The sequence below is a fragment of the Triticum urartu genome, chromosome 7, assembly GCF_003073215.2.
Source record: "Triticum urartu cultivar G1812 chromosome 7, Tu2.1, whole genome shotgun sequence".
NCBI lineage: Eukaryota > Viridiplantae > Streptophyta > Magnoliopsida > Poales > Poaceae > Triticum > Triticum urartu.
In genome coordinates this window covers 67344047-67357873 of record NC_053028.1, presented here as the reverse complement: position 1 = coordinate 67357873, position 13827 = coordinate 67344047, and the positions used below count along the sequence as shown (strand labels likewise).

At 46.1% G+C, this 13827-nt stretch overlaps 1 protein-coding gene and 1 pseudogene across 1 annotated transcript; both read left to right on the top strand.

Annotated features, from left to right (window-relative positions):
* Nucleotides 1-771: 771 nt before the first annotated feature.
* LOC125524821 lies at nt 772-2248 on the top strand (annotated as a pseudogene).
* Nucleotides 2249-11127: 8879 nt separating this feature from the next.
* LOC125519953 (3'-N-debenzoyl-2'-deoxytaxol N-benzoyltransferase-like) lies at nt 11128-12791 on the top strand. Its single transcript, XM_048684734.1, has one exon. The coding sequence runs from the start codon at nt 11243-11245 to the stop codon at nt 12653-12655; it is 1413 nt and encodes a 470-aa protein (XP_048540691.1). The 5' UTR covers nt 11128-11242; the 3' UTR covers nt 12656-12791.
* The last annotated feature ends 1036 nt before the right edge of the window (nt 12792-13827 follow it).

Sequence of the window (13827 nt, the reverse complement as noted above, 5' to 3'; positions counted from 1 at the left end):
ATCCTTTAAAAGAGATTAAGACATTAATGTCAATTTTTGACCTTTTACACTATCACATGGCAAGTCGAATAGTGTCTGCAATATTACGACGAATAGTGAGATATGCTTCAATTAGATAGCATTTAATGAGTCATATATGTGACGTAGGTATATATATTTTTGGTGAGGTATATATTACTAATACAATCAAAATATATGTTCATTGTGCACCAAAAGTGCATAGACATATCACTTCTAATTAAATGAATCTATGAATGATAGAATTTTTGGTGCTCTAATGAAGGCAGTAGTAATCCACTATGTGAGTAGTCCACCATAAGAATAGGGGCCACGTCTGTTGATATGCATGCACTAGGTTAAATTGAACCTACATCTATACTGCACACCATGAATGTACAAGCTAACCACTACTCTCAAGATGGAAATTGACTTACCATGTGTTAGCAACAACCCTGTCACACTATTATACCAAGACATACTAGTTAATCATTTTCCAGAACATGTTGCTCATTACACTTATTAATTGCACAAGAGTTATGTTTTGATTGTTATTACCTGATATGAAATTGTGAGTCCCGATACGTCATAAATTGGATAGATATTTCATGTAATGGATATTGTTCACTAGCATTTATAGTCTAATTAAGCATGATTTACCATTACAAGAAGATTTGCTATATGGTGATGCTATAAGTATTATGCCCCCCCCTCCCCACCCTCTTCATTCAGACACTCTTTCAGTTTGATACCTCTCATAGTTTTATCCAAATCTCAACAGTTTTTCCCTCAAATAACCTCAACTTTCAACCATGAATCCAAGAGTCAACCAGGAGTGGACCCCCTCTGAGGTAGAGGGGGCTAGATCAATCAACGATGGGCTCAACAACTACTACTACAATGATGGCACCAACCATGGTAAGAACAAGAAGCATGAGATCATGGAGAAGCTCCAAACATAGTTCCCTAGGAAGAGCATGCAACAGGTAACAAACTTGTATGTTGATCTTGGTGCAGAGATGCATATGTTGCAGTGTCCAGAGAAGGAGTGCCATGTTACCAATAGTGACCACGGTCTCAATTACACCATGGATGGCCAAGTGAGTAAAAAATTTGGATTGCAAGAGGAGGCCGCAATGGAAGGAACCGGCTTTTTGTTTGCTTGTCCATTAGATATTAGGCAAACCATGGATAGTCAAGAGGAGGTGCCGACGGTGGAGCAGAACAAGGTGGTGTTGGAGAATAAGACGTGCATCCACCAACCAGTGCTTGCACCACATGCCAAGGGGTTTTGGACCCCTGATGAACACAGGTTATTCATGTTTCACCCTAATTTTCCATGAGACTTTTAATATTTTCATTTATTTTGATTATTCATTTGGAGATGTCGGGTGTGTTTTAAAAGAAAGCATATTAACTAAGCATTATGTGGATTTTCATTCTCATGAGACGGGAGGTTTGTTTTTTATTTACACTGTACTCATAGTGCCTGTTTGACATTTACCAGAAGCAATAATACCAGGATGTATATATTTTGTTTGGGAACATCCAAGTTTATTTCATTGTAGTGCTCCCATTAATAAGTGAATACCACTGCGCCTATCCTTACAACCAAAAGTGATGAAGTTATGATTGCGAGTATTATCATGGGCTATTTATATCTATTATCAATATGACCATGGTAATTTTGAAATTCCTTATTCGTCTTTAATCATCTGATGTCACATCTTATACAATAGCACCATAAAAGATAAAAACAAACATCATTGAAATGATTAGCATGAGGGCTAATGTTTGGTTAAAGTTTTAATTCTCCAACTATTGCATTTTTAATTTTTTTTTACCGATATATTAAATAATCAATGTGTCCTTGGTCAAGAATATAACCTAACTATTCATCTTAAACATGTTTCCTGTTTATTCTAGGCTCTTTCTCCATGGCTTGAGCGTATATGGCCGTGGCAAATGGAAGGACATATCAAAGCACTTCGTCACTAGTAGGACTCCGACCCAGATTTCAAGCCATGCACAGAAGTACTTCATGAGGCTAAAGAGCAAAGGGTCGGGAAGCCAATGCTACAGCATCAACGACGTGGAGCTCGATGATGCTAACCCATGGAAAATGGAGAATAGCTTTAACTTCTGGCAAGCACTTGCCTTGCAATCTACAGTCGGTGCTGATAACCAAAATTCAAGCTTCGATTTGCAAACTCCTTCGAGTCCATTTGTCACCATAAACAATATACCCTAGTTTGGAGATGTCGTTGTTGAAGAAATGGAGATTGTATTCAGTCTGGCGTGAGAATCATATGATGTTGTCGTCACAGTAGGGGCAAGTGAACTTTGTTCCTACTAGTATACAAATATTACTTTAAGTTCCTTCAAAGCATTTGTATGGATACCATTTGTAAGATGTCATGATTTAAGTTATATTTGCATATGTTTTTGGAGAGTCGATAAATTTTGTATTACTATTTAGAGAAAAATCTATTTTTCGACCCTCAGCTGTTAAAGAAGTCTAGATTTGGTGCCTGGAATATAAAGCCGTAGCTTGAACTCTTCAAACCAAACTAGTTTGGGCCCCTCAGCGGGAGTAAAGCAGTTTCTTAGATGATGTGGCATGATTTTGACTGGGCCGTGTCCATGTGGACATATATCTGTTTTTTCCACGGCGTGGTCATTTTGTCAAACACTTGCGCGTGTTGTTTGTTGTTGCCTGCGGCACATCACCTCCGTCTTGATACAATGTTGCAGGTCATCGGCGTCGACTCACGCGAATGAAGATGTGGCAACCGCGTGAGATGGTGTTCACACACACACACACACACCGAGGAAAAATCCTATAAGACCCGGGTCGTACGAAAGCAATTGTGAGACCCTCTAGTGCAAGTGACGTGTGCTGATACGAATCTCAAAGCAGCAGCCCCCTCTCGTTCCCCCACTTCCTGTTTTGAAATCCCGATTCAATCTAGAAGACCGGGCCTCTTTTGGTTCATAGAATAGGATTATCATAGGAATAGGAATCTTGTATGAAATGAGATGACATGTATCTCAAATCCTATGAGTGGGAATAGGAAACAAGATGTCATTTGGTTGACATTAAAGGAATTTTTTCATTGAGTCTAGGCTTATTTTTATTTTCCTATGAAATGTGGAGGATAGGAACCAATCCTATGTAGGAATAGGAATCCATTCCTATGAACCAAAGGGCTCTAAAGGAAAAAATCCTATAAAAATACTATTCTCTAGAATTCCTATGAAATTTCTCTAAATCAAAGGAGCTGCCGGCGCGTGATACGCCCCTGCATGCTGCTCGCCATATCGCCGCTGGCGTGCTCCTCTCGCTGGGTATACGGGAGCGCTGCGATCCTGCTCATCATGCCAGTCGGTTCCATGAGGCATGTGGCGGCCTGGGGTGCCGGCTCCGCCAAACCCAGAGATCTCATGCACCCCGTGGTGCACCCAAGCCTTCACGTCGTTACAGCCACCTTGTCGACATCAGCGTCCCCGTCGACCAATGTGTGCCCTATTATCCAACCTCGAGGTACCGTGCAATGTGTGTGAGCTCGGTAGCGACATGGGCGGGATGACCTCCAAGTAACTCGTCTTCAAGGGCCGCCTCACAAACGTGGCCCTCCACTACTTCCACCATTGTCGTTGCTAATGCACGTGGTTGTGTCTGACGGCGTAGTAGGCGAGCAGGCGTGCTAGATTGCGGTGGCTGAGGCTGCTGAGCAGCTTCGGCTTGCACAGAACTCGTGGGGCTGCCGTCCTGAAGAATCGCTTGGTACAAGAACCCAAAGCGCTCAAAGCACCTTTTTCTTTAATTCAATCTTGTCGCCCATGATGTTGTCCAGGGAGCAAAAACATGTTGTTGAGCTGAGGCTTTAGGACACCACTTATCTAACCACTCATTTCTGTGTCACGATTTATTTATTTTTTGAAGGGAAGGCCTTACGGGCTTTATTAAACTTTAAGTAACACTTACATCATCCACAAGCAGGACAGAAATAAAATCGGGGGCGGGGGGAGTCCAGCCACAAGGACGGTGGACACCCCTTATCTAACCACTCATTTCTATGTCATGATTTGTACACCAACATACTCCCTCCATTACATAATGTAGTGCTTCCTCTATCCCCGTGCTTCAACTTTGACCGTAAATTTAACTACCAAAACCGATTGCGGCGGGAGCAAAAATTATATGGGCGAATTCGTATTCGAAAGAAGTTTTCAATTATATAATTTTTTTTCTCCCGCCGCAGCTAGTCTCGTTGGTTAAATTTATGGTCAAAGTTGGACCTCGAGAAGCGCGGGCGCACTATATTTTGGAATGAAGGAAGTATGAACTTCAAACTTTGCAGCACAACAAAACATTCTAACTAGAATGCGAAAAAAAACTTTGAGATTTTTTTGTTCATCATAAATAATAAAAATAACAATTTTTAATAAAAAATCTCATTTTGTATATTTATGTCGAACCAAAAAATATAAAAGTTTTTTCTATATTGTAGTAAGAATGTTTTGTTATCTTGCAAAGCTTGAAGTTCATATGTTGTTTTTATTTGGATGAAACAAAAAAGAGAATAAGTTAGTTGTCTAGCACGATTTCAAAGTTATATTGGAGGGTAAGGCTAAGAGGTGTCCAGAAGCCCAAGCTCAAAAATCCACATCCGTCCAGGGAGGAGGGAGACCTCCAACGATATCTAGCACTCAGTACACGTTGTCCAAGGCTATTGGGTTGGGTAGCCACTGAAGTGGTAGGAAGATGATCTTCGTGGCTCACAACATAGCGCACACCTCGGCTATCATCCAACGCACAAACAACGCCGCCACGAGGAACCCGCCAACGCCAGCATTGCTTCCTATGGGTCAAGCACTTTCAACCGACATACTCCATGGTTTGGCAACGTTTCCTTTTGGTGAATACTCTGAGCAGCGTATCATTTCACTGATAGTTAGAAAAGGAGAGTACAAAGTGTCACCTTGCAGACGTACACGATCCAGTGTCTGCGAGGTTGCAAGAATGACCAGAAGGGGAGGATGCTCAACCTCAGTACACAGAGTTCATATTACAGGTAAAACGGTGGCTAATCCCTTGGCGCCCGCCTTGGCCGAGAGGCGAGCACCATCCTTGATCGATAGTACAAGGTCACTGATGGAGGGGCGTAGGCCATCGAAGACGACAACGTTGCGGTGCTTCCAGATAGCCTAGGCGGTCAATGTGGCGATGGAGCTTAGGACCTTACGCAAGCAGCTTGGAGAGGTTTTGGCAGCCAGAGACCACCAGGCAAAGAAGCTCGTTGTGCCGTCCATCGGGGGTGCGGTGAGACGGCACCATGATAGTATTTCATGTCAAGTGATCCTAGAGAACACACACTCAAATAGTAGGTGGTCGATGGACTCGGTCTCCTGAGAGCATAGAATGCAGGTCGGGTCTTAAGTAAGGCCATGGCGCACGTGGCGCTACGCCATCCATCACTTGTCGAGGGACGCAAGCCAAAGAAAGATCTTGTTGTTGAGTGGGGCCTAACTCTTCAAGAGAAGACGCCAACATGGCGGCAAGGTCGAGCCATGGAAGAGAGCCTGGTAGCACGAGTTGGCCGAGTATACATCGTTCACAGTCCGCCTCCAGGTGATGCGATCGGGCTCGGAGGTAAGACCGATTCCCTGAAGTTTGCGCCAGAGGTGGACGTACTCGATCACCTCCAGCGGCCCGAAACTGCCATGTATGTCCCTGGTCCAGGCACACGCTGCGTGAGGCCCTCGCAGACTAGCGTGTGATGGCGCCGGCGACGCGGTATGAGTGAGAGTAGGGATGGGGAAAGCTCGGAGATGGATTGCCCAACAAGCCAATGGTCGGTCTAGAAACGGCAAGTTCTTCCGTCTCCAAGCCGCCAGGATGTGGAGGCGTGGAGAACTGGCTGGTAACATCATCTGAGGGGAGCTGCAGGTGGTGCCAAGGGCGGGAAGAGTTCGTGGTCTTGGGCCAAAGCCAGCGGCACCAAAGTGAGATGTCGGTGAGATGCAGGCCGCACACGCCGAGACCGCCAAACTCCATGGGGCGGCAGACACACAGCCAACTAACAAGGCAACTGTCCGTCTTGGCATCTTATCGGCCGTGCCAATGGAAGTCACGGATGATTCGTGTAATCTTCATAAGGATCGTTGGGGTGACGATAATGGCCACAAGGATGTGCATGGGCATGGCTGAGAGCACATGGCGATTGGCGAACAAGTGCCACCCGCTTACTGCGAGATAGGAGCGCCACCTTTTTTTTTGAGAGAGAGAAAGCACCCTTCCCAGTTGAGTTTCCTCACAAGCTTGTCCACCAGCGATAGAAAGGCCGAGGAGTCTTGCGGATAGATAGAGGAAGGCCCAAGTAAACAATGGGAATGTGGTGACCCGGTTCGTCCAACGCAGTGGCGGTGCCAGGATTCAAACCTTGTGATGTCAAGCTTTACTCATAATTTTTTTACAAACAATTTAAAATGAACCAGAAAGATCATTACTTTATTACAAAAGTACAAAACATATTTATGGCAGCAGCTCTCTGCGATCATGCATGCATAATAGCATCAGTACTAATAGACTGGAATACATCGGTTTCAACATAAGTAATGAGACAATGATACAAGAAATCATCGCCTATTCTATTACGCGAATCAGAATTGATATATTTCATTGCAGAAAATGCTCTCTCAACTGTTGCCGTTGCAACTGGCAAAATCAATGCTAGCTTCACCAAAAGAAACACTAGAGGAAAACTAGTATACTTCTTTGTTTCAACTAGTTTTCTGCAAAGATCACTAACCCCTTTTAAATTGGAGAGTCTTGTATCATCACGAACGTTTTCAAGGAAGTTGTCAAGCTGGACGCTAAGATCTTCATTCTTGCTTTCACTTTCAAAATCATCAGGATACAAACGATCCATTGCTAATACTTTGTCCTTATCAGAGTTAGAGAATGAATCAGAAGGATCCAAACAAGCCATGCCAAGAAGCAATGTTGTGTTGCTCTCACTAAAGCGGTCATCAAGCTCTACACGTAATAGATCGATAACAGCATACATTACACTTTGGTAGTAATCCTTATTCGATATGCCATCAATCTGAGCTTTACGCTTTGATTTTGATCCTCGAGGAATATGCATATCATTCATATCTGGAAGTTCAATATCATGTTCGAGGCAAAAATGAGTAATCTTTGTAAACGTACCTTCCCAACCTTGGTTTCTCATTTCTTGTAGCCTTCTTTTTGTTGTACAAAGATATGACACAACATTCACAATATCTTGATCCTTCCTTTGCAAAGCCAGATTCAAATCATTAGTAATCCCGAGTATAACCTTCATCAAGTGCATCATGAAAACAAAGTCAAATGTTTGAATAGCATCAAGAACTCCTTTTGCTTTAAGCCTATCTAGAGCTTTGCTGGCATTTTGTGCATTATCATCAACAACTTCAATTACGGAGGGGAACATAACAATCATATTCAGTAGAGAATTGAAATGAGAACCCCAACGAGTATCACCGGCTCTTTTAAGTCCAAGTTCTTGATTCAAACCTCTCCCAGTTTCAAGTTCACCATTTTGTAGTGCATTATGAACTCTTTTTGCTTGCTTTTCTCTAAGCATATCCCTGTTCTTAAAAGAATTTCCCACCGTGGACAGAACAACACTCATCCACTCAAAAAGCCATACCACATCTTCATGGTTTTTTGCAACTGCAACTAGTGTCAACTGAAGTTGATGAGCAAAACAGTGGATGCTGTGAGCTGACCTGGAATCTTCCATTACTAATGTTTTCAAACCATTCAAGTGTCCTTGCATATTACTAGCTCCATCATATCCTTGGCCACGAATCCGAGAAGGGCTAAGGTTATGATGTTTAAGCACTGCATAAATAGCTTCCTGAAGAGCAAGAGAAGTTGTTTGAGTAACATAAGAAAGTCCAATAACACGCTCCACTGAAAACCCCCTTTTATCAACATATCTTATAGCAAGAGCCATTTGTTCCTTGTGCGATACATCACGAGATTCATCAACTAGTATAGCAAAGTATTCATCTCCAAGATCATCTATGATTGCCTTTACTGTTTCTATAGCACAAGCTTCCACAATATCTTTCTGGATAGTAGAAGAAACCAATTTTAAATTCTTAGGAGCATTCTTCAAAGCAACAGCAGCCACATCTGGACCACTCATAAAAAGTTAGGAAATTACCCTTCCTCAAAGAAGTCTCACTTTCATCGTGACCTCGAAATGGCAAGCCCAGAATAAGAAGCAACCTTGCAATATCTATTGATGCAATTAACCGAGTTTTGTACTCTATCTTGGATTTTTTTTTGTTTGCTTGCGTACATTAGCTGCAATTGATTCATTCTGGTTCATAAGGTCATCACGTCGCTTCATATTTTGATTATGAGTACTCGAAGGACCGCCAACGTGGACATCCAATCTCTTTAGGTTATTCCAATTTCTCCAGCCCTTAGATGAAAATACATCTCCACCACCTCGTCCTATACTTTCATTTTGAAACAAGTAGCAGACAAGACAAAATGCAGCATCTTCCTTTATACTATACTCCAACCAAGGCTTGTATGTCTTGAACCATTCTTTGTTAAAACGACGTTGAATTCCACTGAAATCAGTTTGACGGAAAACATGTCCATCAGGTTGGCATGGGCCCCTTAGGAGGTAAGCTCTTCGCACATCATCACGAACTTTGGCAGTTTTGTATTGGGAAATTGGCTTACGGTCTGCAGGATCCGGCGGAAGATTGGATATATCAACATGTTCTTCTTCTTCTTCAGTTGAGCGTGGTCTTGCACTGCTGTTAATTAGTACCCGTTCCAAAGCAGCTCTAGCATCAATAGGTGTTTGTTCTTTTTCATTTTCCAGTGGTTGCCTTGAAGAATTTGCTACATCTGATTCAGACCGCCACTTTTTTACGAATTTATCCATTTACTGACCTGACGACCTGACAAAAAAATGATAGTGCTATGAAAAATGAGATCCAATTTTTTTTTCTGGAAGTTTTGCTTTCATCTGTTCTGGATTTAACAAGATCCATTTTTCTTAATGAAGATTGAAGAGCAATCTAGAATATCATAATTCCTACACAGCTCGTAAAAGATAATAATTAGAAGAGAAAAAAAACTTACAAACTGGAGGGGTTCTTTGGATGTGATGCCAATCACAATCAGTACAGGTATAGCGTACAGCAATACCGGATGCCGACGGACGCCGGCGTCGACGGGAACGGTGTGTCACTCGCTCCTCACGGCTAAGATCGCTGAAGCCTGATGGAGAGCATGACGATTGCCGAAGCTGCGGCGGCCGGCGGGCGGCGGCTGTGCACGGACAAAGATCATGGAGGGTGTGGAGGACCGAAGGAGGAGATGGAATCAAAGTCGAACCGTCAAAGAGAAGATCACGGGATTACACGTTCGCAACCACAGGCAGGCACTAATGCAATCGGGCCGTCCAAAGCTCCCATTGATTTTTTTAGCCCAGTCAAATGTCACACAAAGCTAATACAGCTGGGCCTTTATGTAGTCATATATTACCTGGGGGTAGTTAACTTACCGATTTCCTGTGTAGTCGCTTGACTACATGGCCACAACGTGGCTTCGCCTCTGGTCCAACGCTCACTAGTAAAAAAAACCGGGCGTTAGAAGTGACCCTTGTGTGTGTGGCTCCCCAGCGTGAGAGTTTCTAGCAAGCGTGTAAGCCTTCCCTTCGTGAGAAATCAAAGGCACAAGGTACCAGCACAGATGTATGTCCTGTGATACAAATAAAATCTTTCTTGTGTCCCCAACAATTCTAACAAAGGTGTCAATCTATGCTGGTGTTGCTAGTTGAACAAACCGATTATTAGAAGATAATGTGTGATAAAGCAAAACTGAAAATAGAACATCGTATAAAAGTTGGAAGGTGAATCTTATGGTGGAAACTGGACCGGGTTTCATAGGTTTACCAAGTGCAACTCTCCAATGCATAAAAAGTACAAGAAAGTATACTTTTGGTCCCTTAATTTTTGTCGGAGCCTAGATTTAGTCCATCGATTTTGAAACCGGACAACTTACACCCTCAACTATTGAAATCAGACAAGATTCATCCCTGGACTTACACGGATGATCCTAGTAGTTTTGATTCATCCTATGGTATACTTTAACCCTAAGTGGCAAGAATTTGAAATTTATTGTGCATCAAAACTACCGGCTCAAGGTCTCTCGAAGGTGTTTATAGAGATAGGGTGTGTGTGCGTATGCTCAAAGGGGTGAGTATATATGTGTATGTGTTTGAGAAAGAAAAACTCTATTCACGTAGGTCACTCCTAACCAAACGTGGCTGTGGTTGATAGCATTGGGTATTCTTTAACAAAGGGCAGTGGAATACAAAGTTTGGTCATCTATTTTGCAACGGAGGGAGTACGAATATTCTTTAAAGAAGGCTTATCCTCTTTCTGGAGAAATAAAAGAACACATTTAGGGCCTGTTTGGTTTCAATAAGTCATCTGACTTATAAATCAGGTGACTTAAAACCAGTGACTTATAAGTCACACCTATTTGGTTGCCACCTGACTTATAAGTCACCTGAGCACATCTTCTCACCTTGTTTTTTTATGTAAAGGTGATGGGACCCATGCAAAAGGGGTGACTTATAAGTTTTAAGTTGGGGTGCAGCAACTTATGACTTATAAGTTAGGGTGACTTATAAGTTGGGTCCGTTTGACAAAATAAGTCATTTTTTGCACTTTTCGACTTATAAGTTGGTGACTTATTTGGAACCAAACAGGGCTTAACTGTGTGAGATTTGCCGACTCGTATATATGGATGTAAACGTGCGACTGTTTGGATTTATATACCAGTGTCTTTTTAAATCCTGTAGAGATACAGCTATTTCCCGGGAAGTTTCTGAAAACCATGTACTAAAACAGTGTTGCAAGCAGAAACCGCCGGACCGCGAAGTTGAAGTGGTGTCGGCGCCGCCGCACTACTGGCGCCCGGCGCTCCCACGTCGCCATTCGTCGTCCTGGAAACACCTCGCACAAGTTTGTTCCACCAACCGCGTCGCCATCGGTCTCTGCCGTGACGGGCCAGTTCTGTCTGCCGTCCCGCCACGGCCACCTACTCCGATCCACCCAATTAAACTTCCCCGGGTTTTAATAAGCGCGAGCGAGCTCCTCTGTCCGCCCGCCCCACCGCCGGCCGCCGCGACAGCACCGGCTCCCCTACCGCATGGAGCCGCCGGCGCCGCCGCCCCTACCGCCGCCGCAGCTGCACCTGCGGGTCCTGGACAGCGTCAGGCTCTTCCCGGCGCCGCAGCCTCCGGCGTCGTCGCTGCCGCTCTCCGGCCTCGACGCCGACCGCAACGCGCTCGACGTCTCCTTCCGCACCGTCCGCTTCTTCCCCGCCCACCCGGTCTCCCTCGACCCGCTCGACGTCCTCCAGGCCGCCTTCGCCGACGCGCTCGGCCTCTTCCCGCAGCTCGCCGGCTCCCTCCTCCGCGACGACGGCCGCGTCGTGCTCACCGGGGCCGGCGAGGTCGACGCTGTGACCCTCGTCCTCGCGGCGACGGACCTGTCGGTGGCCGACGTCGACGCGGACAGGCCGGACTCGCCGCTGCTCGACCGCCTCGCGCCGGGCGACGGCGACGGCGGGCCGGCAGCGCTTGCGCTCCAGGTCACGCGGTTCACGTGCGGCGGCGTCGCGCTGGGGATGCGGGTGGCGCACGCGCTCTGCGACGGCGCGGGGTCCACCAAGTTCCTCGTCGCCGCCGCGCGGTTCGCGCGGGGGCTGGAGCCGGAGGCCGCGGCGGCGCCGGTGTGGAACCGCCAGGAGCTTCTGGGCCCCAGGGACCCGCCGCGGGTGGTGACGCCGTTCGACGCCGTCCTCTCGACCGACGACGACGCCGCGCGGCTCGGCCCGTACGGCGCGGCGAGCGACGGACAGGGACACGAGCGGCTCGCGAGGGAGTGCTTCCACGTCAGCGACGCGCGCGTGGAGGCGCTCAGGGCGCGGCTCGCCGCGGACGCCGGCGTCAAGTTCACGACCTTCGAGGTTCTCGCCGCCTTCATCTGGCGCGCCAAGGTGAAGGCCAACCAAACCGCCCCCGACGAGACCGTGAAGATGGTGTACTCCATGAACATCAGCGCGCTCCTCGACCCGCCGCTGCCAGAGGGGTACTGGGGCAACGTGTGCGTGCCGGTGTACGTGGCGCTCGCGGCCGGCGACCTCGTCGGGCGGCCGCTGGCGGAGACGGCATCCCTGGTCAGGAAGAGCAAGCGGGGGGTGGACGAGGAGTACGTGCGGTCCTACGTCGACCTCCAGGAGCTGCGGCGCGGGGAGGGCGGCGTCACGGCGGGGCGGCGCGGCGTGAGCGCGTTCACGGACTGGCGGCGGCTGGGGCACTCGGAGGTGGACTTCGGGTGGGGCGGGCCCGACGCCGTGCTGCCGCTCTCGTGGCGGCTGCTCGGGAGCACGCAGCCGTGCTTCCTGCTGCCCTACGGCGCCGGGGACGAGAGGCGGCGGCGAGGGTTCAAGGTGTTCGTCGCGGTGCCGGAGGAGGCGGTGCCCCGGTTCAGAGAGGAGATGGAGGAGATACTGTGGCAGCATGAGGACAGTGACTGCACTTCAGTGGGGAAACTGTAAATTTGGGGATCGCTAGAAATTCGTCGGGGAATGTTTATCTTCGCAAATCTTCTGGCCCACATTTGCACCGCGAGGTCCACGAGAAATTCGGTAAATTCCATCATGTCGTATATATTGAAATTGAACTTTAGAGATACTGCCTCTGTCCTATGATATAAGACATTTTCATGGTTCAATTTAAACTGCAAACACGTTTTATATTAGGCATGTAGAACTCAATCGAACGAAGTCTGGGTAAAGTGACTTCAGCATGGTTGTTTTGCTGCCGCGGCTAAGATGCTACAACCAGCGATGAAATATGTCGTGACAGTTTTGCAAGCAACGACAACTGATGTTGCAACCGGTATGACTAAAAATGCCATAACCGTCAATGACGGATGTTACGAGAGATGAGACGACATGCTACAACCAACAATACAGATGTTGCAATTGCTAGGAGGAAATGTTGCAAACGTTGGGACAAAATTCTGCAAGGTCGACTGGGACTTGGTTAAATCTCAATCGACTGAGTTTTAGCAAGCCTGTTTATATTATTATATGGTATGGGACGGAGAAAGTAGATCGCAACCTAGTCTAGTCGAGTATGCGATGAAAATTAGAACACAAAACATTTCGAGAACAAAGGTCGTATGCTTATGTCCAGATAATCTAAGTAGGTTAATGATTTTTAAATTGGGACCCTATGACTGTTAAATTTAGAATTTGGGTTAGTCGATTTCTCATCTATAGCAAAAATTTGATCAAACGGACACAAAACGTATACTCAGTTGATTTCCCTCACAAGGCCCAACATATACATTGGTCACAAAACGACCAGAACCAATTGGGCTCAAGCAGCCTACAGCCAGCTAACCCGATAACAAAATTAAAAAAAGGCACCTTTTGTCTGACGCAGCAATGCGGCTCCAGAGCTCATCTGCTTCCTTTGTGTGAACAGTGAACTCAAAGATACTATAAAAACACCAATGAATTTTTTTGTCATAAAAGAGGTTCAAGTGTGTGATGTCCATGCTAATTTTGGTGGTGTTTGGACATCTGAGTAGCTCTCAGCAAAAACCCAAATCGAGGTACGTGAGAATGTTTACTGTTCACACACTGTTCGGGCCGATTTTGTCTTTTTTGCTACAAGCTCCTCAGATGTCCGCAAACGATGAATTTTTGCCTGGACATCG